General features: G+C 29.6%; 4 protein-coding genes across 5 annotated transcripts; 1 reads left to right on the top strand and 3 right to left on the bottom strand.

The window, feature by feature from the left end:
- The first annotated feature begins 1,278 nt into the window (after nucleotides 1-1,278).
- On the top strand, nucleotides 1,279-4,026 carry LOC101501387 (lactoylglutathione lyase GLX1-like). Of its 2 annotated transcripts, none has more exons than XM_004501112.4 (9): nucleotides 1,279-1,508; nucleotides 1,590-1,806; nucleotides 2,069-2,193; nucleotides 2,291-2,355; nucleotides 2,666-2,878; nucleotides 2,986-3,033; nucleotides 3,192-3,299; nucleotides 3,411-3,551; nucleotides 3,705-4,026. In XM_004501112.4, the coding sequence occupies exons 1-9, from the start codon at nucleotides 1,382-1,384 to the stop codon at nucleotides 3,744-3,746; spliced, it is 1,086 nt and encodes a 361-aa protein (XP_004501169.1). In that variant the 5' UTR covers nucleotides 1,279-1,381; the 3' UTR covers nucleotides 3,747-4,026. The 2 variants fall into 2 exon arrangements, with proteins under 2 accessions (XP_004501169.1, XP_004501170.1); XM_004501113.4 differs by having other exon boundaries at nucleotides 1,281-1,508; nucleotides 1,623-1,806.
- LOC101500863 (VAN3-binding protein) lies at nucleotides 3,747-6,537 on the bottom strand. The gene is made up of 8 exons (XM_004501111.4): nucleotides 6,302-6,537; nucleotides 5,876-6,150; nucleotides 5,651-5,719; nucleotides 5,149-5,518; nucleotides 4,774-4,938; nucleotides 4,592-4,641; nucleotides 4,234-4,291; nucleotides 3,747-4,147 (listed from the first exon to the last, which is right to left on the bottom strand). Coding segments are annotated over exons 1-8 (1,188 nt in total). The 5' UTR covers nucleotides 6,303-6,537; the 3' UTR covers nucleotides 3,747-3,947.
- A 1,771-nt stretch (nucleotides 6,538-8,308) lies between these two features.
- LOC101501919 (uncharacterized) lies at nucleotides 8,309-13,856 on the bottom strand. Its single transcript, XM_004501114.4, has 15 exons — nucleotides 13,575-13,856; nucleotides 13,427-13,467; nucleotides 12,903-12,972; nucleotides 12,643-12,791; nucleotides 12,284-12,379; nucleotides 12,089-12,159; nucleotides 11,312-11,373; nucleotides 11,160-11,223; nucleotides 10,949-11,033; nucleotides 10,405-10,531; nucleotides 10,116-10,198; nucleotides 9,920-9,974; nucleotides 9,351-9,469; nucleotides 8,989-9,164; nucleotides 8,309-8,842 (listed from the first exon to the last, which is right to left on the bottom strand). Exons 1-14 carry the CDS (start codon nucleotides 13,648-13,650, stop codon nucleotides 8,991-8,993), a joined length of 1,272 nt encoding a protein of 423 aa, XP_004501171.1. The 5' UTR covers nucleotides 13,651-13,856; the 3' UTR covers nucleotides 8,309-8,842; nucleotides 8,989-8,990.
- A 3,391-nt stretch (nucleotides 13,857-17,247) lies between these two features.
- Nucleotides 17,248-20,918, bottom strand: LOC101497425 (bark storage protein A-like). Its single transcript, XM_012716128.3, has 5 exons — nucleotides 20,600-20,918; nucleotides 20,181-20,248; nucleotides 19,055-19,210; nucleotides 17,865-18,116; nucleotides 17,248-17,775 (listed from the first exon to the last, which is right to left on the bottom strand). The coding sequence occupies exons 1-5, from the start codon at nucleotides 20,829-20,831 to the stop codon at nucleotides 17,425-17,427; spliced, it is 1,059 nt and encodes a 352-aa protein (XP_012571582.1). The 5' UTR covers nucleotides 20,832-20,918; the 3' UTR covers nucleotides 17,248-17,424.
- Nucleotides 20,919-26,796: the final 5,878 nt, after the last annotated feature.

Raw genomic sequence — 26,796 nt, 5'->3', positions numbered from 1 at the left:
AAAGATTATTGGATTAAATATATAATTAATGGATTAAATGTAAAATTTGTTGGGAAAAATAGCATAAGTTAAAAAAATTAAGACACAATCACAACACAAGAATATAACGTGGAAACTCCAAAACCGGAGAAAAAACCACGGCCGCTGCCTAAACCGGCAACCAGAGAATTAATACTATGTGAAAATTGTTACAACACATAGACTTCTCTCACTCACACCCCAGACACCCCAACACAACCACACTCTTACAAAGCAAATATATAAACTAAGTCAGATACAAGCTTAAAGTGCTATTGTTGACTGGTGCATTTGAAAACAAAGGACTAAAACCCAATATATAGCATTGGCCTTCTCCTTATTCTCCCACACTAAAGGATGTGGGACTTGCAATCAACCCCAACAAAATTAATGGAGCTTCTTTCTGGCTATCTTGATCATGCTACTTGTGGAAGTATATTTAAGGACAACTATATTGCTACCCTCAATTGTTGTTATGAATTTAGGGATTACAACTACGCTATATATTAAGTTTAGTGTGGTTATGGTCACTATTGAAATAACCTACGAGTATGAGTGATATTCTTTATGGATTGAATGTTTCTCAATTGACAAATCTAACTTTCATAAATTTTATGCAGTCTTGTTTTTTGTTCTATTACAAATAGATGTTTTAAGTGTCTTAGATGATTAATAAAATAATATATATTATTTTTCATATTTATAAAGAAGGTAATCAATATGATTGTTAATTTGGAGTTTTACATTGATTATAGTTATTGATGGAATACTTTATGTTCTAATATTTTAGATGTATTCAATAGAAATATGATTGATCTTTCTAAATATAGATTTTGTTAATAATTTATATAAATATTTATTATACTTTTTTTTTGTCCACCATAGTTTTATCTTTCTGAGTTTACTGGATAAGATTTTTAATGAGACTATACTTTGTATTTCTTATAATTATTTTCTTGAGTTTTGATAAAATGTTCCAAGTATCTGTATTTCTCTTTTTCTATTTTTATAATAATATTTTAGAGTATTATAAATAATTGACTTGACATCTTAAATAGTTGGAATGTAATGCTCTGATTTTGCCTTCTATTTTTATTTAAAAATACAATAAATGTATATTAGAGGAATATATGTGTCAGGTACTCGCATTTATTTTTATTTTTATTTTTGACAAAACAGAGATTTATAATGTTATAGTAAAAGCAGAGTTGAGTTTATAGTTTAATGAATTATGCAAATATTGATCAGATTGAAGCAAAGTGAATTGTGATCCTTGTAACTTTTACAATTATCCTTCAAGACATTATAAAAAAAGGAATAAAAGGTACTATCTATCATTGATTCTGATTCACTCATATTTGAAATGAAGTCATCCTTAACGTTACCATCATATTCATTACGAACTTGTTGTTGCATCACCACTCAATCATCATCTTCACGAAGACTTTCTCTCTTTCACCTTCTCACTACCACCGGTGCTATTGCTGTTGGTAATTTATTATTCATCTCACAAAACCTTTTTTCATATTATTATTATTATTATCATCATTATTGCTAATTGAATTTCTTAGTTCTCTGGTGTTGCTGCTGCATTTGGTTCTTAGCTCTTCCACAATCTCAATCACTATTCGCTGCTGCAAAAGGATCAGATTTGTTTAAAATCTCACAGGCTATTGCCGCAGTAGATCCATCTCAACCAAACCAAAACTTGTTTCATTGGATCCAAAATGATAATCGAAGATTTCTACATGTTGTATATAGTGTTGGAGACTTGGACAAAACTATTAAGTATATATTTATATGCTCTACTTCTATTTTGTAACGAGATTCATTTCTATTAACTATCTCTCTAAAACTTTTTTATACATGCGTCCAATCAAATTGTACGGTAATTCTTATAATATATCAACAGATATTATCCGCATTATGAGATATGATCGGATGAATGTGTAAAAATGTTTTACAGTGAAGTGTATACAAATTAAATCCTGTACATTTACTTCGCTCATACTCGATGTAAACATGTGTGTGTGTGTGTCAAATTTGACAGATTCTACACTGAATGCCTTGGCATGAAACTTTTGAGAAAGCGCGATTTACCGGAAGATAAATATTCAAATGCTTTTCTTGGATATGGTCCTGAAGATTCCCATTTTACAGTTGAACTTACTTATAGTGAGTTCAAATCTGAATGCTAGTTTTTTTTTGGCAAAATTGTTATGCAGATTATAAATTGTTTTGCGTCGAACTTGCTATTTTGCGGTGATTGCAGATTATGGCGTGGATAACTATGACGTGGGAACTGGTTTTGGTCATTTTGGTATTGTAACTCAAGATGTAAGCTCTTCATAACATAATAAAGCATTTTATTTATCTGCACTGCAAAGCTTATATCTGATTTCTATTATGCATTTTTTAATTTCCTAATTATGATGAACATTGAACCACAAGGATTAAAGAGAGAATTGATCTGTATGAAAGAAAACTGATACTGGTACAAGTATTTATGTGAGTTCTGTTAACTAGTATAGAGCTAACTAACACAATTAACAAATCTGAGCTGGGTCCTGGAGAGTCACAGGGCATGCCTCAAGGCTCAGAGAGCACTGGCAAAGATACTTACAGATTTTATACTGCAATTTTGCAGGTTGCCAAGACAATTGATCTTGTAAAGGCGAAAGAGGGAAAGGTTACCAGGGAGCCGCAGCCTGTCAAAAGTGGCTCTATGGTAACTGCTTCTATTGAAGATCCTAATGGCTATAGGTTTGAGCTTTTGGAGAGAAGACCTACGCGTGAACCGTTAAACCAAGTGATGCTTCGAGTAGGTGATCTTGATCGTGCCATAGACTTCTATCAAAAAGTGAGTGTATATTTACTGTTCTTATTGTGATGATTCCTTATGCTTGTTTAGATTTAAACACAAACAAGTAGCTAAATGTTTTTCTTGTCTTATGTTTGATTTCCAAGGCTGTGGGCATGAAACTTCTCTATAAGATAGACAACCCTGAAGAAAAGGTAATAACTACTTGTGGCTATTAATCAGATGCATGTCTAATTAGTTTCAGAAATGTAATGCTTGTTCAAACAAATTTATCCTAATTTTAATTTTGGATTGTTGATGAATTACGTGTATGTTTTCACATCTTTTGTCATTATTTATGATTGTTTTCCAGTACACAGTAGCCATTTTGGGCTATGATTCTGAAGCTAATAGCCCTGTTCTAAAACTGACATATAACTACGGCGTCACTAATTATGACAAAGGAAATGGTTATACACAGGTAGATTCTATTCTTTTTCTATTTTGAAAAGAGGATTTTATGATATGGTCTTCTAATGAATGTATAATCCATGACATTGTAAGAATATAACTCATTTTGTGTTTTAAACAGATTGCAATAGGCACAAATGATGTCTATAAGACTGCAGAAGCAATCAAATTATGTGGAGGAACGATTATCCGCGAACCTGGACCCTTACCAGGTATCAACACCAAGATTGTAGTTTGCTTGGATCCTGATGGTTGGAAACTGGTACGGCATTTTTCAATCTGTTTGTTTGTATGTGATTTAATATAATATCATTTTACCTTTTAACCTTTTCATAGCATAATGCACTCATGGAAACCTTCCTATTAAGCATGGTTGTACACCTTGTTTATTTTATTATTTGATCACTTCATGCAGGTATTTGTTGATAATGTTGATTTTCTGAAGGAGTTAGAGTGATAATAGCATGGTTGTACACTTCTTCACTGAACTTATATGGCAGGCCAACAATTTTGTGAGCAAAATTTCATGACCATGCTGTCAAATCAACATCTCAGTAAAATATAAATAACCCCTGTAATCAATATAGATGAGGGGGGAAAGGAAAAAAAAAAGTTAACGCATATTTACAGCAATGCCATTGTTATCCCTATTAATTTTTTAATATGTTACTTTGGCACGGCAATTCAACATGTACTGGATTCCCTCAAGCCATAACTGTTTGTCTTCTTTACTTTCACATTCAAATTCTATTATCCTGTCTGCTGTTTTTATTCCAAAATATGCTCTCTTTTCACCAATGTCTTCCTTCTCTCTTGCGGGCCAAGCTGGGATATCGCTGTACACTCCAGTGACTATATCTGCCATTTTAAGCCGTACTATTAACATTGCTTAAGTGGCAAGAGTAAAATAAAGTAAGTTTTGTGTACTGAAAAACCTGGCTTACATTTCTTCTTTTTGGTGAGTGTTCCTGCCATATGCTTGCTTTTCATGTTGGCTACGACCTGTTACCATTGTATTGAATAGACATTTCAAATATTGATATAATTAAGATATAGGCACAACCAATAATTATACTTCTATCTGATCTGTGAAGTGATTTCCATAGAATTAATAGTTGTTACTCTGCCAACATACATAAAAGTTTAGGGCCCTTGTCACTTTGTGAAAAAAATTTGTTTTCATTTTTTGAAATATGTGTTTATTTTAACTTGCTGATAAGATGATGTGAGACCCTTGAAGTGAACCATATTGGAACTCGTCCTATGATTTGTTAATGGATGTAGAAGTGTTCAATTAATTACCTGCAAATTTGAATTTATATTGAAAGAGACTTGCTTCCAATGAAGAACTCCTGTTATGGACAGTTAAAATCGCATGGTTACTTGCATTAGAAGTGTAAATTGCTTTATACATTTGGAATTTCTTCTTCTTTTATTCTTCAATTTCAATGAAGCCGTTGTTGCAAACATGTCAGCAGACATACCTTTTCTTGTACGTTTGAGAAGTTCTCCTCCTCTAAAGAAACAGTCCAGTGCTGTCAAGATGCCTGCTTCTTTGGCTTCACCGCATTTCTCCTCAATTGGAGGAATTGTAGTAGCTCCAAGCCCCTTCTGCAGACGCGCTTTTAGAGTAGCAGCTCCTCGCAAGGCTGCGATTTAGCACATTAGATTTTCTCTTATTTTGTGTCAGAATTGTTCAACGGAGTCTGTAAAACTTTTTATATGTGAAACTTTTTGTAAGAATTTAAGATTTCGCTTATCTTTAGTCATTTTTCCACTTATCTTTTAATAAGTGAAATTTTTTATAAACAAGGTTCAATTTTTGTCTGATGAACAAATGGAGTTTAAATTTCTGATACCTGTGGCTGCTCCAGCTGTTAGAGTCATAATATCTCCATTGGTTTTTGCATTAATAGCAGAGTTAACTGCTGTTATGATTTGGTCCTGTTCAGCTCCCATATTTTCTGCAATCTCAATGCAGTGGGAGGCTACTAAAGCTGCTGCAGATGAAATTGCAGCAGAAGCCATGGTAAGGTTCTTTTGGTTGTCATTAGGCTTTTCAGATGATGCTATTGATGCTGCAATTGCTACAACAGCAGAAGCAACACCAACCACAGATACTGCAGCGTGCAACTGAGCGTTATGAGTCCTAATTTCCTGTTTTTTTCTCTCCTTCTGATCTTTCAACCACCTTCCTGTTGTCCTCCCTTTTATCAAGCTCCTGTGAAGCTGGTGAGCAAAAGTTTGCACCAAGAAATAAGAAAAATGAAGAAATAAAAAACAACAGAGTAATATAGTAACAGGTTGAACTGGTATCTGAGTATAATTGATGAATAAAATCACAAGTTGAATGCAACATACCCCATTTCTCAGCAAGTTTTGACTGGAAAGGGATTCCGGAGAAAGGGCTTGATGAAGTAAAAACAAATCCTGCAGATGGCGGATTACTATGTTATTGATTTGCACATACTAAAGATTGAAGTGTGGTGCAAAACAAGGTCCGGTAGTTGCTGGTGTCAATAGAAAGAGCAACAAAAAGTTACTTCCTTTAAAATTCTTAAACAAAATCAAAGAAAAGGTTCTTACAGAATCCTTAGAGGCAGTGAAACCCTTTGTATAGAACTGGTCAGAAGGGCATAAAAGTTGCATCTCAATACCGGTGGAGGTCGTACTATTGGTGTTATGCAGTGCTTTGGAGAGTTCCATGGCAGAAAGACTCCATGATCTAGCAAGGAACTCCATTGATTCTGTGGGCGTATCAGGCGGGGGGCAAGATGATGCAGGCCCATCTGCAGGAACATTCTCATCAATGTTCTCTATTTGATGAACCGAGCATTTAGAGACAGAGGTGTTGGAGCTCACTAACATTGAAAATAATCACATAAAAAAAGTTAAATACTTTCTTGAGAATGGAACTTGAACCCAAGAATAAAAATTTGATTGCATTCTGTTTTGTCATATTCAGTTGAAATGGAAAATAAGTTTATTTATTTTACCAATATTAACACTCACTTGTAAAGATGAATGAATATTCCAAGTCCCTAAAGCTTCAATAACCAAAGACTTAGTTACATATGATGAGAGAACTGAGGACCAACAGTTAGATATTTAAAAGAAAATGTGATGTTGTTTCAAAGTGCTTGTTATTTAAAATGATGAAGAAAAAAATTAACTTCAAGTATTCATAGTGATGAACAAAAGGACCCTAATTGAAAACGCCATTATATTTGTCTCCACTTAAGTTGTATCATATCATTTCCACCACTTAGTGTTCATGCATAAAAAGTTAAAGAAACTGTTTTTATGGCAGAGCAGTTCATCATTACTCAGATTCTTCTTTGTCACCATTATCACTTTTTAAAGTAGAATTTAGGGACCCATTTTTTAGGTAACAAAATAAGGACCCATTTATACATAACCTTTGTTCCTTTATATTGTTTTACAAAAGTGACATAGGAAAATATGTAATTGTCACACACCAGTTACAAAAGTGTATTGATAATTATAAGATTTGGGCTATAGAAAACTTGATTAAAGACCTTTATTATCTGTACTCCAATAAAGAGCGGTGGCTTTCAATATATCTTATGTTTACTATTGTTATTATTATTATTATTATTATTATTATTTTACTGCATACACGACATTAAAACAATCTGGTTTCACTCAATCAAACCACCAGAACTTTTGTAAGGCATTAAAAAAAGGAAAAAATTATACAACTTAGTTAACATAAAATCATTCTGAAAACAAGTTTTTAATTCAAAGAGTCATGTGGTTTGGTGGGTTGGAGACTGAAGTGATAAGAAGATCATGTTTAATTTTTTCTTCTAACAAAATTAACAATTAATTATTAATATTGACTATTTCAAAATAATACTCCAAAAACTTACATTAATCTCGGACTCATCAAAATGTGTACGCCTAATGTAAATTGAAAAGAAAAAAAAAAAATATCAGTTCCTCATCCTTTCTTATATTGTTCTTCTGCTATGCCATTATGGAATTCATTGTTCGGTATTTTTGGAGTGTGTTGGGTGTGCTCAAGATGCTTTGTATAGTCAAACATTTTTTTATAGTTTTGATAAATGTAAAAAAAATTGTTAATGTTGCTCCAACCCGGGAATGTTGTTGACTCTTTTCTTTTTTTAATATTTTCTGTTTTAATGAGGTTACTAAGATTTTATTTCATATCTTTGTATTATAAATTGGTATGATCATTTACCAATATTGGTGATGTAACTGTTGTTCAAGATACATTTTTATTTCATGCTACAATTTTGAATTTGGGTCTTGCAATGGCATCCTTTGTCTCGGAGACATTTATAAAGAACGCTTCGTTATATTGTGGAACCCTTCCGTTAGAAAATTCAATGAGTTGCATCTTTGTCCAAAGTCTAATAGTGATGTGTGGTGTTTCTCTTTTGAAACAAAAGGAATAATGTTAGGACCTAGATGTGGTGCTATATATTAGTTTTTATTTTGTACTTGTTTTGATTACGGGTGACATTTTGAATTATTGATAATTAATAAACGATTGATTTTGCAGCTTGATAACTTATTGTTATTTTCATTTATATTATTTTTATTTGTTAAAGTTTTTGTTCTTCCATCATACATTACATATTTTATGTAGTGCACAATTATGCATTGTGAATGCAATGTAACTAGTGAAGTGGAGAGACCACAAAATCTTCAATGCTGCAACAAGTATGCAAGTAAATTAAAACTATTAACTATGTAAGTTGGCAATTCTTTTTCTATTTATAAAAAACGCTGCCAGCCTGCCACCAAGACAAAGCATAAGGCATCCTATTGAAGTCAGATTACTTATAATTTTTTCAAAAATGCAGAGACAACAATCAGCATTTAAAAGTTTGGAATTGTTCAACATTTGCTTGTAAATGAATTTCTTCCATTCTAACTTGCACGGGAAGGTTGATCATAAACTAGAATAAATTCAAGTCCAGATGACAAGTCTAAGTAGAATTCTAACATCAAAGTCAACAAAATTATCACTTCATAAAACTTTGAATTGGATTGATTGGTGAATAATTTACTTGTTAGGAAACAGGTACGTACAATCAAATTGTATGCTAGCAAACCTAACTGTACAGTAGAAAAGACAACCGAATTTGTGTGCTAAATGCTTGAAAGAAAAACAAAAGGCAATTAAATAATGACTAGGCCAAAAGGGATTGTGGCTTCTCCTCATTCATGCACGTTTGACTTATCACAGTTATAGAGAAAATATAAACCAGCCAAACTGTGTCTCACATTTTAAGGTCTACAACCAACCTTGAGCCTCGTGTTGACAAACATCAGCTTACCCCGTTCTTCAAAATGTTAAACTTAGGTAGTTTCCATCTTTCCAACTCTTAAAGTGGGACCATCCATTACATTTGGTAGGACGGTGCCATGTGAAGGAAGTTAATCATGTCAAAGAATCTTGATCGTAATTACAGTTTACTGTTCCTCTGGTGAATTGAGCGGCATGACATTAGCAATAGTAAAATTAAAAAGAAGCTCTAAGTGACTCCTCCAAAATACTGTCTGAGAAACAAAGTTGGTGGATCAGCCATATATTCTACAACTATGGTATAGAATTTGTGATAGTAAAAATACAACAACCAGGAAAGCCTGATAATAATATAGCAGAGTCCAATTTTAAACTCTAGTTGATGAAGCAATTTTCTTACCACTATTTGGCTGAAGAAATTCGACGTAATGAAGGAATCCAGCTGCTTGAAACATGGGAGTTACCCCCAAATACACGACCTAGGTTTGAGGTTCCTGTGGGCCTGTCAGGCTTGGAGACATTTTCTGCAGTTGATTTGGGCATGGCAGATGAAGTGGATGGGCCATTGTTTACAGTCTGCAAAAATTTATCTAAATCAATTCAATTTCTACAGCCAAGTAAAAATTCAAAACAATATATTTGTGATTGAACTAACACAACCTAAACAAGCAGAGAGAAGCAAGGCCATCATATCTTAGAAATCAATAGAGAGAATAGAGGCAAGAAAGCCAATGCCAGTCGGAAGAAATTACAGTGGCTTACATGTTTTTCGGTATGATTCTTGGCATTCATGTTCTTAACATTGGATGGCTTAGGCTGCATACGGCGATCCAGATTGCTTAGCAGTTTTGTTACAGTAATTTGAGGTGAATTATTTACTCCTGAAAAGGGAATTAAGGCATAGGCATCAGTAAGTGATCTGCAGAAAGTATTGGTCCCCTATACTGGACATTAAGTCTTAGTTCAACATTGGTACAGCAAGGCAAAACTTCCCAAGTCAAAAAATGATTAGCCCTATTTGAAAGGGGAAAAAAACTAAATACAAACCCTTCGCAAATTACTTAATGCATTAACTATTTTTTAATCAAAAACACCCCTAATTGATGGACTATCTTTTAGTGACATTGTTTAACTAAAACAAATTAATTAAAAGGCGATTTTGGAATTTCAATACACAAAATGGACAAATTTAATACACTGCCTAATTTTCTTAATATGTGTGAACTGTGAAGTCATTTAATCTAAAGGTGTTATCTATGACGATTCTCCACAATAGTGCAAAATTCATACGAGTTTCAACCACATGGCACGACATACAAAACTAAAGTTACCTGAATGCTTTTCCATAACCACTGGTTCTAGACTGCTAGGCACAGCATCTGAAGGCTGCAAATAGTCATTCCAGGAAGAGAATAAAATGAGGAAAGTTTAATAATCGAGCTATCAGAAGATACATATGCATTCCAGTAAATACAGGCTAGACCATATTAAAATAAAGTGTTTAAAGGTTAAAAGTAAAGTACTAACTGATGATTGATTTTGTCTCCTTGTCTGTTGCGTTTGCTGATGTTTTAGGATGGTCCAGTCAAATAAATGGTCATACTCATATCCTGCTCATGAAATTCAGCCAAACAAAATTCTTATTACATCAGGGGAGAAGATAAATACAACAGACCACCAGAAACAACTTTGAAACCCTAAGATTGGTTGATACAGTAAAATCAACAGGCTAAAGCAAAAAAACCTTCAACGAGAAAATTGTCCAATTGACAAAAAATATTTGAAATCAAGCATAAGATTAAAAAATAGCCAATACCTTCACGAGTGAACAAATCACGAAACAGACGCTTTAAGAATCCATAATCTGGATCTTGATCAAATGTCAAAGAGCGACAATAGTGAAAGTAAGCAGCGAACTCCACGGGATATGACTTGCAAAGCGTCTAAGAACAAGAAATATGAATTCATTAAACTTCTGAGCAAAAAAATCCTCAATAAGAAAATCTCCCAGGAGAAGATTAACTAAAATTTGATTAATACAGCAATAGAAATCCTTAAAAGCTCTTAATATTGTTTGGCCAATGATTCAAGTATTCAAACATAAGTTTGGGATTCGGGTAGTCTCTTCTTGTTTTTGCATAATTCATTACCATTTCCTACCTTGGCATTTGCCAACATTCTTCCGTGTTCCCACTCTTAAAAAAAAATAAAAAATAAAAAACTGCTAGGGAACTTTACCTTAATCAAAATCTATTCTAGTTGCCAGTGTCGGCCAAAGTATGAGAGCGAGAAGGAAAGAAAATTAGAAACTAAATTGGGGGTCAGGGGATTAATCATTTTATGGAATTGAAAATTTATACCTCAAAGGGAGTTGATAACTTCTTCTCACGAATCTTATCATACTTTTCCTTTTTGTCGACAGCTTTCAGACCCTGCCAAGGAAGGCTAAAACGCAGGAACCAAATAGTCAAGCCCTAAATTTACGTTAATAGTGAGTTGAATTGATACTCATGCACCATTTTTTAAAATTCAAGAAGCTAAGAAAAAAACAATGAATAGAAAAAAGCATACCTTCCTCTTAAGAAGTACATAAGAACATAGCCAATAGACTCCAAATCATCACGACGACTTTGCTCTGACAAAATTAAACAAAAATAATGTGAAATTTCAAATTTATGTTGGTTACAAGAGGTATCTGTAAAGGAGAAGTTCTTTTTACCCACCAATTCCTAAGTGAGTATTGCAACTTGCATAACGTGCAGTCCCTGTTAAATTTTTATTCTCTCTGTACGAGTTTATCAAAGTCAAAACAAATATTAGGTACTGAAATCCTGTTTAGTTAAACTTGCAAAGACAAAGTAACAGTGAGAATGAAACAATCAGAAGAGTTTGGAAGAGGAATTATTTGAGGTTGCACTGATTACAAGTCAGAAGACTTCCTATAGATAAACAACATTGTACATTTATACAAAAATGGGGAAAAAATCTATTTCAACAAAATGCACATCAATGATGGCATAGGAAAATAGGCAATGGTCACACACCAGTTACAAAAGTGTCTTGGTGATTATATGATTTGAGCTATGGAAAACTTGATTAAACAATCATGTTCTTAAAGAATATTGACTTCCAATTTATCTTTTGTTTACTAGTATTATTTTCTCGTTTTTGGTTTTTTACTGCAAATATGACATTAAAACAATCTGGTTTCATTCAGTCAGACCTCCAGAACTTTTGTAAGGCATTGATTAAAAATGTTGAAACAAGAAGGAAACTATACCACTTAGTAAACACGATACCATACTGAAAACAGGCTTTTTATTTAAAGCACTATAACAACCCTTAAAAGAAAGATTTATCCCCTCATCATTAATTATTAATGAAAGTCAATAGGAAATCATCTTGTCAAATAGATAAGTAATCAAATCAAATACATTTATAACACAGCCGACATGTAAAATCACGATCAACGATAGAAGATTAAACAGAACAAAATATACCTGTAAGGAATATGTGTGTTTGTTTTGGGGTCCCGATATCTTTTTCCTAGTCCAAAATCAATAATATAAACCTATGAATGTAACAAATTGCAGAAAGAAAATGTAAGAAATAGGAAGCATGAAAGGAATTACTGTGGATAGGAAAATTAACAACATAAGTTAGCCATTGAAGATAATGAATTTTGATGACTTTACCTGACTTGCTTTTTTCCTAAGACCCATTAGGAAGTTATCCGGTTTGATGTCTCTATGCAAAAATCCCTTGGAATGTAAATACTCTATTCTCGAAAGCTGTAGTCAGGTAAATAAAATGGAAATAACTTTATATTAATGTGCTTTCATGGAAAAACCCCATGGGCGGGAGCATTAACTCCAATAGGTAACTTTTAGATATAAAACTTCTATACTATAATAATGATAATAATATGCATGAAACATGGTAGTAATCTCCAATAGCCATATTTAAAATCAGCAAGGAACTAATGCTGCTTCTTGAAAACCTAAGTGTCGGACGCGACACTAAGCAAGAAATCTAGACATGAAACAGTGGTTACCATCTGGTCGGCCAGCATCAAAACTGTTCTTAAAGAAAACTTCATCCCACAAAAGACAAAAAGGTCCTCCAGACTACGTCCTAGAAGATCCATAACCAGAATATTATCGTCTCCATCAGTACCGCACCATTTCATACTTGGAATACCACCTAGAAATCCAAACAATAAAAGGAATCAGAAAAAATAACAAAACATAACCTTTGTCAAATATCGTGACTGCCTCTAAACTAAAATACCCAAGTGCTTATTTTACAACTTACTATCTCCTTGAAGAATACTGTATAATTTAGCCTCATACAATAGTTGTGGATGTCTTGTTTTCCTGTTTTCCTGTTGAAAATAAATGCAGCTACTACGAATCAGTATCAGACCTCGTGCATAGTTCTTGAAAAACTGAATATGAAAGTATGTCAAAAAGAAAGGGGTAAAAGAGCATAACATACATCTACCAAGTGCAGTTCACTTAATTAAAATTAACCAAAGTTTTTACTTATAATGATTTATTCAGATACACTATATGCATATCCAAAATCTCATCCCTAATTCCATCTAATCCAACCTTATACATTGATCCAACTACAAAATGTTATCAGAAAAAAAAAATTATCTATCACTATTAGATTAACGGAGCATGAACGAAATCAATGAGTTATGTAAGGGACAAAAATTATGCACATTCACAAATTATTGAAAAATAAATAAAAATGGCAAAAATTAATTAAAAATAAACCTAAGAAAAATTTGCATGATATGATAAAGAGGCGAGAAATAAACGAAAACGCACCATCTTAACGGCAACGATCTCAGAGTTATCCATATTTGACGCTGCAAAACGCAACCAAATAATAAGCACGATACAAAAATCATAAGCATAGAAAAATGTTTATTATATGAAATATGAATGAATAAAAAAAAAACAACAGGTTTGATACCGATATAAATTTCACCGAATGAGCCACTTCCGATTTTGCGACCAATCTTAAACTTTCCACCGACGACTCTCTCCATGTTTAATCGATTGTTATTCCTTTGTGGACGGTGAAAAAGGAGAACGAAGATTCAACGATCGACTTGAAGGTTGTTAAGGGCGAAAAAATGAAGAGAAAAAGGGTTTGGTGGAGACAAAGATAGAAGAACTCAGAAATTGAGAGGAAGAAGAAGAAGAGAAAGAAAGATTTATTAGTATAAATTAAAATAAAATAAAAAGTGAGGTTAATTTAGGAAGTTGAGAAAATTTCGTTTTTCAAAAAGTCGGTTGTTGCTGATCTGTACAAGCTAGGTCTCAATGTTTCTGTTACCTAACCCCAAATCCACTCGACTCGGACTCCGACTCCGACTCAACTCGTTTCCGAGTAAATCTCATTTCCTCCACGTGAAAATTGAAAAACACGGTTTCTTGTTGCAAACAATATATCCTTTTTTTTTTAATTAATTTTAAAACTAATAACAGTAATTGGATTGGATATACGTAATCTGAGTCAGCAGACCTAATAATTCAATATGCGTGTCCTTCAATTCGTTTCTATTTCTGTAAGGTGAATAAGTGAACCTAATGTTTTTGTTTTTCAGAGTAGTTGCTATCATAGTAGATTTAATGCCGCGTTTATGTTATGGATAAAATACAGCTGCACCGTTGGGCTTTGGAATTAAATCTAATTGGATAAGGCTGTCATTGACCTCAAATTCACAGCTAAATGGGGCTTTCTATTTTCCTTTATTTTGTTTGTTTCCTTTTACGGGTGAAATATTACTATTCTTAACGTCGATTTATCATTTATGACATTCTTTTTTCTTTTTTTGGGTCTATCATTTATGACATTTTAATGTAGTAAAAGACCATTAAACGAAATTTATATGCTTATTAATTTCTTGGCTATATGAAGGCAGAAAAATGTTCTATTTCCATATAAAAATTAAAAAATATTTAATTTCACGTTGGTTTGTCGGGTATTGGATGCGTTGTTCCTTTCCATGAATGGTGGTATTATATTATTATACTATAGTATATATTTACGTTTTTCCTATAATAAAAAGTAATACGCCACTTTGTAAAAACAATGTACTGTCCTAATTTTTTTTTGGTATAAATAAGATGTTATAATTATCACCATAAATAATATTTTATATTGAGATGAGAATCATCAGTCCTAATTTTATTGCTTGCATATCACGTATTTATACAAAGGGTTTAAAATTGTCATTGTAACAATTAGTAACTAACTATTAACTATATTAACAAACATTGAATTACTCATCAACTCAATAATATATTTGGATTTATTAATATAAAAGTAATTGAATAAAATATATATATATATATATAAAAAGTGTAAAAATTATATTTGTAGTTAAAAGTTAAAAGTTATAACTTCGTATTAAAATCAATTCTACTATACACATATTTAAATATTTAAATATGTCAAAATTCATTAAATATATTTAAAATTAATTTTAAATCTACACATGCTACCTTGAGTTTTCTGGTGTAGTAAAACAAATTAAAATGAGTTTTTTTTTCCTCAATGAACTACCTGAATCTATGTCTACTATAACATCTACTATCATAAAAGGTGGGTAATTGTCTCTTGCTATGATATTAGCTCTGAATTAACCTCTTCTTTGATGTAAGGGTCGGATCCATTAGTAAACTTTTTTTCTTTGATGAATAAATACATATGATTTATATTTTTTTTGGGATAATAATGGTGACTTATATTAAGAAATGGTTTTTAGGTGTTTCCTTTCTCATCTTCATTGTTCTCAAATATATAAAAATATATTTTTAGAGTGACCAATCTGAACATGAAAAATGCACTTTTGAATTAGACCATCCAAACAAAATTTAAAGGTTTTTGAGAAGACTTAAAATGAGGGAAAAAAACTTTCACAGTTCTTTTATTTTTTGTACTGTGAAGCTTAAATCTTCATTTATTTTTTGTATTGTGAAGCTTAAATCTTCATTCTCAAAGGTCTCAACCTACATATGATTTATATTTTAACACAACACAAGTATAGTTTAGGCAAACTATATCATTTAACTTATTTAGTTGTAATTGGTCTGATATGTCTCTTATCTTATTTTATCACATAGATAATTTATCTTTATAAATAAATGTTTACAACTTAAAATTTTTATCTTTAATTTTTCTCACATGAGTTATTTATTTATCTTTATAAACATTACAACTTAAATCATGATAAATCATCACTTTTTAGAAAAAAAATAGGTAAAAAATTTAGGTTGTAAACGATAAAGAATCTATGTAGAAAAAAAAAGAGAAATTTGTTACAATTAAATAAAACAAATGACTTTGGATGTAATTTTGTTTATAGTTTTTCAAAACACAACACTTTTTTCTTTCTTCAAAAGGACAGAAGGAAAACAACTAAGCGCCTCAAATGGTAAATTCACGATGGATATTTAAGTGGATTCCACTATGTTATATTCTCTGAAATTCATATAATAAGTGGGTATTTAAGTGGATTTCTTGGCACTTCTCTTTTTTTTTCTCCAATAATATAACTCTTAAAAATTTATATTGAGTCAGTAAAAGAAATTCATATTGAGTCTCACAATTTTAACTTATAAATTAATATTTTATTTATATTTAATTTTATTACAAATGGAAATGTTAATTTAAATATTTTTATAAATATTAATATAAAATAATTTTAATTTAAAATAAAATTAAACTTAAATTTATATAATAATAATAATAAAATGAATGTTAAATACATAACATAACTATGTAGAAAAAAAAAGAGAAATTTGTTACAATTAAATAAAACAAATGACTTTGGATGTAATTTTGTTTATAGTTTTTCAAAACACAACACTTTTTTCTTTCTTCAAAAGGACAGAAGGAAAACAACTAAGCGCCTCAAATGGTAAATTCACGATGGATATTTAAGTGGATTCCACTATGTTATATTCTCTGAAATTCATATAATAAGTGGGTATTTAAGTGGATTTCTTGGCACTTCTCTTTTTTTTTCTCCAATAATATAACTCTTAAAAATTTATATTGAGTCAGTAAAAGAAATTCATATTGAGTCTCACAATTTTAACTTATAAATTAATATTTTATTTATATTTAATTTTATTACAAATGGAAATGTTAATTTAAATATTTTTATAAATATTAATATAAAATAATTTTAATTTAAAATAAAATTAAACTTAAATTTATATAATAATAATAATAAAATGAATGTTAAATACATAACATAAATGATTTAAAATGATAAAAATAAATTAATTATATAATTAAGAAAATTTAAATTTTGTCATTGTTATGGTCCATTAAGTCTGGTAGAAGATATTGATGATCTCGTTTTGCATGTATGCATGTTCCTCTCAATATAGTTTTATTAAAATTAAAATGATGATCATTATATGGTTCAGCTGTTGACACGTTGTTATTCACATTATCATAAGAATAATAAAAATTGTCATATATATATAATATGCCCGCGCGCGTCGTTCATCTTCAACAATTCATGTTATGCATATCTATTATATATTATATGCTTAGAAGGTTTCATGTGTCAAGCACAATGGTAATATACTATATGATACACGCATATTTATGATTTTGTAAAACATAAAGTAAAAAAATATCATTAATTTTATCTTATTTATACAATTAATGATATTTATTCCGGACAAGCAACTAAGAACAAAGTTGTTGTCTTCATGTGCATATGATTGCACTTATGTGGGAATATTAAGAAAGAAAAAAAACATAAACATGACACAATGGATACATTAATTAACATGGATCACTTGGAGTGGTGTGACAACAACTTAACAAACTGAATGACAACGGCGACGGAGTTAGTGGCGGCGAGTGGTGAGAAGGTGTCAGCTTCATTTGACTCAGAGGTGCCGCCGCCGGCCAAGTCGGAGAGAGCCCTAATAGCAATGAAGGGAATCCTTTGTTGCAAACATATAAGTGCGACTGATGCACTTTCCATGTCAACTGGACTCACATTAAATTTATTGTAAATGAATGTCCTGTATGCTGCATTGTCTAGGTAGAACCCTGCACTTGCTCCTCTCTCCACAAGAACCACCTTTGGTGTACTTGTCAAGCATGTGGTTGTGTCTATGCACGCCTCTAGCTTCAACTCCTGAAAATATTCAAATACAAATTAAGATTCATCTCATTAATTTGTATAACTAATTAGTAATAATTATCCTAAGGGGATTGCTTGCTTACCTCTAATTTTTTGGCAATACGATAGTAATTGGAATGAACGGGAACCCAAAGGGCATGTTGCCTTTGTTCAGGAATTCCATCAACGGGAAAAATCTCTTCTGGTTGGTACCAAAGATTGTTGAGTTGGTTGTCAAATGTACTGCCAGCACTTAAATTTGATGTAAAATCTGCAAATTTTAAGTACCCTACATCCCTCGTGTAGTCACCGTTGTTTTCTAAGGGTAAAGTATCATCACCTCCTTGACCATACCTCTGCATATATATAATAATCACACTAAAGTATCACAAACCAAATACAACACTTTAGAGCCAATAATTACAACATCAGTATGAATTATTTATGTCTCCTATCATTTTATTTTATTTTATAAAATATGTTATTTTTCACGTATATTATCATTCTAAAATATAAATTAAATTAAAAAAATTAATATTTATAATTCAAAATTTAACTCAAATACATTTATTTCTTTCATTCGTTTTTGTTTATATTTTGAAATGTATTTAATATATTCATTTTATGTACCGTCGTACTTAAACTACCATTTTATTTATGTATTCATTCGTCTCTAACTACAATTATTCGTTGTCGTTTTCAAATATATTCAGAAAAATATATATTAAGTTTAATGTGTTGATTTTTCTAAAATATTATTTATATAAAAATACCTTTAACTTTAAGTTTCATCTTCAAAAATAAATTAATAGTATTAATAAGAGTACATTTAAAAATACATAATAAATACATCTAATAAATTTATGTTTAAACTTTTTTTCTCAAATGATACGTTTAATCAATCGAGTATATATATATATATAGTTAGTATTCACTTCTCATATTTTAAATCACTTAGCCGTACTATTATTAACAGTGTATTTGAAAAAAACAATAAAAGGTGTTTTTTTTTTATATAATAAGAAGATAAAGTCAAAAAGAAATTACAAAATTAACTTTACTTTTCAAGGTATGCTAACTCTAGAGATATTATAACAAAAAAAAATTTTGGAGACGAAATTTCTATAATACAGCAAAAGAGTGTAATATCAAACTAAAATTAACAACTCAATTTGTTTTCCACAAAAAATCAGATATAATTGATCTCAATTTATCTTTATATTCCAAAATAATAAATGTATTTAAAAATAGAGTGGGAAGTATATAAAAATTATTGTACTATATTATTTATCACCTGCCAGCTCCAAAGTGCCAAATGAGCCCAATATTGGGGAATGGCTACATCTCCAATATGCAAGGTAGGGTTTGCATTTCCAGCAATGCCGTAATGTACCACTCCATCTACAGTGAAAAAGCTTAGCAGTAGCTGTGTAGTTATAGCTGCATTTATCTACACGTTTGTTTTAATAGTTAGTACAAAATTGACTAATTAACTAAGTTCCACTAATTAATTAATAACCCTTAACTATTTACGGATCCATAACAAATAAACAAACATGATAGAGAGCTTATGATCAATCCAATCAATTAATTAATTATTAGTTTAAATATTTTATTTAGTATTTTAAAAAATTAGCCATTATAATTATAATTATTATAAATTGAGTATTTTCTTATGACCCATTGATAGCATATTCCTCTATCAAGAGTATGCATGAAACTAGGATTTCTAAGTTAAGAAAAGGGAAAACAATAGAAAACGATCTAGAACATTAAAATATTTTTCTTTGTTTATTCATTGATTTCTAAAAGAAGATATATATTATTCTAAATAGATCATAACCATCCATGTGGTATAATCTTAAAGGTCTTAAAGAAAATACTCAAATATAATTATTTAAATATAACAACTAATATTTTAAAATACTAAATGAAACATTTAGAATAATAATTCATGTCAACCCAAACATAAAACAAGTTGTCAATAAATCATAAAATATTTAGAATAATAATTTATGTCAACGCAAACATAAAATAAGTTATAAATAAGACATAAATCAACTAACAATATTAATATATTAAACAGGTCGATTATCGTACTTATCCAACTTCAATGTTAGAGTAAAAGATGTGACTTTAATGTCAGATAATACTAAAACTCTTTTTTATGACTAGAAAGAAAATTAATTCCAATTTTAGTTTGATTAATTGATATTCAAATTCTTTGGGATTGTCTCCAAAGTAGATAACATTTTGTCATTATAAATGGGTTTTTAAAAAATTGCTTATAAAAACAAAAAAAAAAAATTAACCAAGACCCTATTTAATTTGTGTGTATAGTTCAGGTAACGTTTGTCACTCTTAAAAAAAAAATGTATAAATTAAAAACCAAGTTGAAACACGAATTTAAGAAACCGTACCACGCTCAATCCCGTCATGACCAGAATAACAGGTTTGTGGCCAATGGCTCCAAAACGAAATCTTCTTCCTAATTAGTCATTAGCCACAAAAAAGAAATATATTAGACCAATTAGAAAGTACTATGGTACCTACATGCTCTACACACAAAAAACTAAGATCGTTCATTTTGTTCAATATATATATACACAACTCTCTGTTTCAAGTTTAACAAATTTTTTTAGCCTAGAAAGTTAATCATTATATTCGTGGATGTTTGTATTTATATATTATATATAAACATATAGATTGTTTGGAAGATTAATTCTGTTTTTTTTTTTTTTTATAATCTGGACAAAAGATATATACGATTAAGAAATAAAAAATTTGTCAGACTTTAATTTTGGTCCTTTTAAATGGAAAATTGGACGCATGCACTTACCTGCAAAATCTATGATGTTGTCACTAGGAGTATAGCCTGGATTTTGAAGAAGAGGGTTAAGTTCAAAAGAATTTGGTATGATTAAACCAAGATAAGGACCCTCTTTGTTGATTTTAGCAATTTTCCTTTGTAGTTTTGATGTTAAAGCACAACTCACGAATGAATTTTGAGCATTAAACCACATAAACGACCCAAGAAACATGAACAAGACTATTCTCCCACTAGATGCCATTTTTTTCCACCCCAAACACACGCAATTATAGAAAATTAGGAAGGCAAGAACTGTGGGATTTGTCAAATGAAGGACCCAAATGGTTTGGTTTTTATAGAGAACAAAAATAAAATATAAGGAAGAGGAGGAAATAATTGGCTCTTACTATGTGACTTTTTTTTTATATATAAAAAGTATTCATGATAATTTTTAGAAATTGAAGTTAATTTTAATAGTTAAATAATTGGCTCTTACTATGTGAATAATTTGTCTATATTTCTAAAAATAATTAAAAAAAAATAGTTTTATTATTTTTTTAAAATATATTTGTATTAACTAGTATTTTATCTTTTTTCTACGACAATAGTCAATTCCAAAAAAATTTCATTAAAATTAAATGAATAAACATATAAGAAAATATCAAAAATGCAAAAAAAAAAATTCTACAAAGTAAATAAGACCTTCGCTTTTTCTCCTTTTAAGTTGTGAGATAGACAACTTAATTCCTTGAATTTGTAAAATTATAATTTAATTTTTAAATTAAAGAAGAACAATTTAATTATTTTTAATTTAATATTCCAAAATTTTAAAAGGATATATATTTGTTTTAATAATATAATATGAAACTATTCAAAATAATATATAGATAATTCATTTGTTTTAATTAATAATTCTAAATATGTATTTTGATTTTATGAAATTAAATTATTATTTTATAAATTTGAAGAAATTAATTATACAACCCTTACTATTTAAATGACCAACATTCTGAGTTATTGAGAAAGAAGAAGGCTTTATAATTAGAGTTGTCAAAAAAGCCTCCGACTCATAGACTTCTTTAATTTTTGTTTTTATTAAACTTTTAATATTAGGCCCCCTATCAAAATATTTTTTTTAAATCTCGACCTATTTTTTAAAATCCTTACCTATTAAGAGAGGGGTTCAGGGGGCTTATAGGCCCCCAACTTTTTGTTAATTTTGATATTTTTTTTGAAAAATTTTTAAAATTTATTTTTTTTCAAAAAATTGTGAGAAAAATGAATAAAAAATTATTGAAAAAAATTATTTTTTTCTCGAATAAAAAAAATTCAAAAAGAATTGTAAATAATTTTTTATATAAAAAAAAATCAAAACTTTTTTATCGGTGAAAAATTCGAAAAAAATTTCTAGAAAAAAAATTGTCCAATTTTTTTTTAAGAAAAACATCGATTTTTTTTGATAACGTGGGCCTATAGGCCTACTAAGCCCACAAAATTTTAGGTGGCTTTTAGTGTTGAGGCCTTCTTTTTAGGGGTATTTTAAATTATAAAATTTAATATCTCCTCTAACATATAGACTAAAGTCAATAATTAAACATGTAGACTAAGGTCAATAATTAAAGAGTCTGTCAGATTGATAAATACCTAGTATGTATGCATCAAGGTTTGCACAATTCACGTGCGAAAAATTCTTTAAAGTAAAAATACACCTAACACATTCCGACAATATGCGGGGTCTCCTTCATTGCTCACTACTCCAAACTCCTATTTACTTCTCTCTCAAATTAGATTATGTCACATGTTGCTCCTTCCAATATTTTTAATGAAAAATATTTTATGGATATCTATTATTCACTTTGAGATATAAATAAATTGAGAGAATAATATGATATATTAGTGATGTAATGAGAATATAACATAAAAAAAATAAGGTATTGAATGAGTACTAAAAAATAAAAAATGTACACGTATAAGAGTTCATTTTTAATTATATTCATTTTCTTATTCAAACATCATCATACTCATCTTGTGTGTTTTGATATTTCATTTTACTTTATAAAAATATATTTTTAATTAAAAAAAAAAGTGCTAACAACGCACTATATTCTAACGAATTTTCTTTTATTAGATAAAATTTACATGAATTCCACCAAAATTATATATGTTTCATTAAAATTTAGAGGAACTTATATCAATTTTCACCAATAAAAACTAGTGCATGTTAAAAAGTATGTTGTTAATATTATTCTGTAAAAAAATATTATTAACTCTTATAAAATATAATTATAATAATTAAACAAATTTAAAATAGATAAGAGTTTCGTAAATTTCAATTGTCTTCGATGAGAATTTATATTCTTAAAATGTTTGATAATTTTTTCATTATCAAAACAATTTCAAAGAGAAAAAAAAGTAGAAATATGAACAAATTAAATAAAATGTAAATTTTTATAACTATTATATACAGACTTAAAATAAATTCAAAAAAATCTCATACTAGATAAAAAAAAATCTCTAATTAAAAAAAAAAATCTCATATATAAAAGTAAAATAAAAAATCTTGTAGGGATAAGAGCCCACTACCAATATACTAGATCTAAACCTGGTTGCCCACGTGTGATTACAAAAGCCACACAAATAACGTTTATGGAATATCAACAAGCTATCTGAACACAACCATGTTAGTATATTTATGAACAATTTGTTTCTCCATCCAAGAGACTTGTTATTTACATAATTTGTCATACGGCGACATGAAATTGAAATAGAAGGAAACAGAAACCAAAGGCCAAGCAACAACGATACTACGCCTAGAGTTTAATTGTTGTGTTCATACAAAGTTTTATACTCTCAATAGATCATAACTACTTATGAACATTATTTTATAAATAATTAAGATATATATCTAATAATTTTTAATAATTAAACAATTAAAATTTGTTAAAAATATAAAAACTCTTTAAAATAGCGATTGAAAATTTGCAGTGCAATTACTTTATTTTAAGAGAACGTGTTTATTTTAATTTTTTTACTATATTTAATTAAACAACTTTTATGATTAATTGTTTAATTGTAAAAGATGATGTTTTAAATGCTTTTTCACTTAAAAATTTATCCCACCATGCACCCACAGGCCCTACCTGCAGAGGCGTTTCCAGTTCGATTTTGGTGCAAAAATTTATCATGTTTAACATGAAAATAGAATGCAGTAGTTTGGTTCATTTTGAATAGCCTCCTTAAAAAATTGACCTAATGTAATAAAAATAGTTTCAATTGAATTGGTTTATTTGGTTTTTGTTGTAATATAATTACAATTTAAAAATAAATAAATATAAAAAAATAAAGATATTTTAAATTTGATTATACGCCTTAATTTATCAAATGGTCTTACAACTATCATTAAATTGTACTTATCGAACTACAATTATATATTTATATTATAACATATTACAAGTTAAATAACATCAACATATACTTCATAACATATAAATTAGTTACAAAAAATAACTAATAAATATTATTAAAAATAAAAAACCAATAAATAACTTATTATCAATACAAAATCTCATCTTAATAATAAAACAAATAAATATTAAAATTTAAGTTATTTAGCTGGGTTTGGTTTCAAAAATAGAATTTGATGCGTGTAATTTTGACAAGAAGAGATCCAATACGATGGTATGATGTAGTTTTCAAATGTTTTAATCGTTTTGCAATTTTTATTAAAATGAGTTTCTATACATTTTTTCTTGAAAAAAATTGAGTTTATATGTTAACACCCCGAGTAACTATCAGTTTCCTGAGTGTAGCTCAATTAATAATTGTAAAGATATCGAAATAGAAAACTTGAGTGTGAATCTCATGTGAGTCTGAGTGATAAATTATTTGATCAAAATAAGAAAAAAATTTACAAGTGGCTTTAAAGAAAATTACAAGTAGACAAAAACAGTACGAGCAATTCCATTACGGCGAGCGTAATCCTTTCGGTTGAAAGCTAGCTAGGGTAATCATGAAATTATTATATTAATGCACTGCTAATTGTTTAATCCCCCACGCTTCACACGTGTGAGCAGAATGAAAATAGTTCCTTCTACCTCAAATTTTAAGGAATCTTTGTTCTATGGACAAATGTCAGAATGAGCTATCTTGACCGTATAGAAATGATCAATTTAGATAGCATGTTTATTTGGATAGGTTTAAAAAAGCGGATTAAATATGAACTATATATCATTAATACCATAACTCGGGATCTATGCAGGTTGCAGGTTTTTCAAATTCGTCATCTGTTTTACCAACAATTAAAATCATTTTATTAAAATTAAAATAGATCATTTTAATTTTTTATCAATTAAATTTACAAGAAATTAAAATAAATTAAACTTAAATACGTATTTTTGTTCGAGGAATGAAGTTTAAAATTGTGATACGGATTTAGAATTAACATATAGAAGTGAAAGGAAAAAGTAAGACTTAATAAATAATTAAAAAAATATATAATTCAATTATTAATTTTAAAACGATATTTAATATACACGTGTCTATATAGTTATATATAAAATATATTTTAATAAATATGTAATTGTTAGAAGAAAAATAAATCTCAATAAATAAATATATCAGGACATATAAGTCATTTGATTATATTTTTTTCTAGTCGATCTTTTATTTGTTTTTAATCATAATTGAATTATGACATGTCATATATAATGGTTCCTATGTCATATTAATGGAACATTCATGCACCTGCAACAAGTTTTTTAGGACAATTTGTTTCAACTTTCATGTTTGCATCATATCTTTTTTTCATTTTTTTATTTGGTTTTCAAATGAGAAACTAAATTGTTCTATTATGTTACATAAAATTTACTGATGTTTTAATAACTTAACAATATATATAATTTGTTTTTATACAGTTCAATATAATATATGTGATTCATGAATTAAAGAGAGTCGATATTTTTATCATAACGTATATATATAACGTATATATCTTGTATATTTTTTGTGAAGATCAAATTGTTCGTTTTCTCTAAAAAGAAAAAAAAATAGAAGCGTGACAACCATTATTATAGTCTTTTTCTTTACTAAATTACTGTGATATTTTGTTTTATACTTATTATTGGTAATATTCCAAAAATATTGGAAGATTGATGTGTATGATTCATGTGGAATAGTCACATGGTTCCACGACATTTCTTCAATTTCTAAAACGTGCATTGTTTTGATTTGGAAGTTGACCTAAACTTGTTATTCAAATTGCGTTAAGTTGTATGATAGAATGCACCAACCAGAATTTGCTTTTGCGGTAACTCTCCTTATTTTACACATGAGGCAACACGAGGCACTGAGCTGTGAATTAGTAGGAAAACGTGTTGTTTGTCTTTCTTTTTCTGTTGTTTTTTTTATTTGATCAACCAATGACTAATTTGTAGATAAAAATTGAATACAATCTATTTTAAGAAAAATACTTCTCAGAATACTCATTCCCATCCCCATAAATAAAAATCAAAAGGTGTTACACTACTTGCTATTGGTTTTCCATTGTAACTTTCTCAAAAAATAAAGGCTTTCCATCAACGAGATGCAATTAATTAGTACGACACATTCTAATATTTAATAGCAAAATTCGTATAAAAAGGGATTATTTCAATTAAAATTTTACAATTAATAAAAATGTAATTACCAATTCGTAAAAATCAAATACTAATTATCGAGTAAGTGTAGATGTGTCTGGAAATTGCATATATCTTTTGCACCCTAAAAAGAGAAAATCATCAAACAAGGTGAGTTTTCCAACAAAGGCTGTGCAGGTTCATCATCTTACAAAATTAGGAGTACCAAATTGACGATTTGGTTTGAGAAGATTGATGTTGTTGCTACTAACAATTGTGCTGGTGAAGCTATCTTACCGTGGAGGAATGTAACAATAGTGATTAACCATTCCACAGCCACAACCACGATTTCTCCAGCACAATAAATTGCCCGCTTACAAAACCTTTATTCTTTTTAGGTATGTAATTCCGTTGAGGACTTACCCGAAACAGATGCGCTACCCAGCGCGTAACCTTGTCTCCCCTACTCCTCTTCTGGTTATGCCATTACCAATCGCGGGTAACCCCCGGGCCGGCCGCCCCTGACCTAATAAGAACGATTATCCTTATGACCAAACAGCGATAGTTTCACGATCCCGACCAGCAACTTGTTGGGAGTAGGGGCATCCAAGCTTG

The sequence above is a fragment of the Cicer arietinum genome, chromosome 5, assembly GCF_000331145.2.
Source record: "Cicer arietinum cultivar CDC Frontier isolate Library 1 chromosome 5, Cicar.CDCFrontier_v2.0, whole genome shotgun sequence".
NCBI classification, from domain to species: domain Eukaryota; kingdom Viridiplantae; phylum Streptophyta; class Magnoliopsida; order Fabales; family Fabaceae; genus Cicer; species Cicer arietinum.
Note: the sequence above shows the minus strand (reverse complement) of the source record. Positions and strands in the feature narration are given on the sequence as shown.

Bases quoted from the DNA above. Each gene is read 5' to 3' on its own strand.
- LOC101501387 (XM_004501112.4), top strand. From the start codon at position 1,382: ATGAAGTCATCCTTAACGTTACCATCATATTCATTACGAACTTGTTGT. The intron at 1,509-1,589 runs GTAATTTATTAT...TGAATTTCTTAG, and splicing joins CACCGGTGCTATTGCTGTTG to TTCTCTGGTGTTGCTGCTGC. The intron at 1,807-2,068 runs GTATATATTTAT...CAAATTTGACAG, and splicing joins GACTTGGACAAAACTATTAA to ATTCTACACTGAATGCCTTG.
- LOC101500863 (XM_004501111.4), bottom strand. The intron at 5,519-5,650 runs GTATGTTGCATT...TTTGCTCACCAG, and splicing joins AAAACTTGCTGAGAAATGGG to CTTCACAGGAGCTTGATAAA. The intron at 4,148-4,233 runs GTAAGCCAGGTT...TTAAAATGGCAG, and splicing joins ACTCACCAAAAAGAAGAAAT to ATATAGTCACTGGAGTGTAC.
- LOC101501919 (XM_004501114.4), bottom strand. From the start codon at position 13,650: ATGGAGAGAGTCGTCGGTGGAAAGTTTAAGATTGGTCGCAAAATCGGA. The intron at 11,224-11,311 runs GTGGGTAAAAAG...TAATTTTGTCAG, and splicing joins CAATACTCACTTAGGAATTG to AGCAAAGTCGTCGTGATGAT. The intron at 10,199-10,404 runs GTATTGGCTATT...TTTCATGAGCAG, and splicing joins TGATTTGTTCACTCGTGAAG to GATATGAGTATGACCATTTA.
- LOC101497425 (XM_012716128.3), bottom strand. From the start codon at position 20,831: ATGGCATCTAGTGGGAGAATAGTCTTGTTCATGTTTCTTGGGTCGTTT. The intron at 20,249-20,599 runs GTAAGTGCATGC...ATGACTAATTAG, and splicing joins CAACATCATAGATTTTGCAG to GAAGAAGATTTCGTTTTGGA. The intron at 19,211-20,180 runs GTACGGTTTCTT...ACAAACGTGTAG, and splicing joins TCATGACGGGATTGAGCGTG to ATAAATGCAGCTATAACTAC.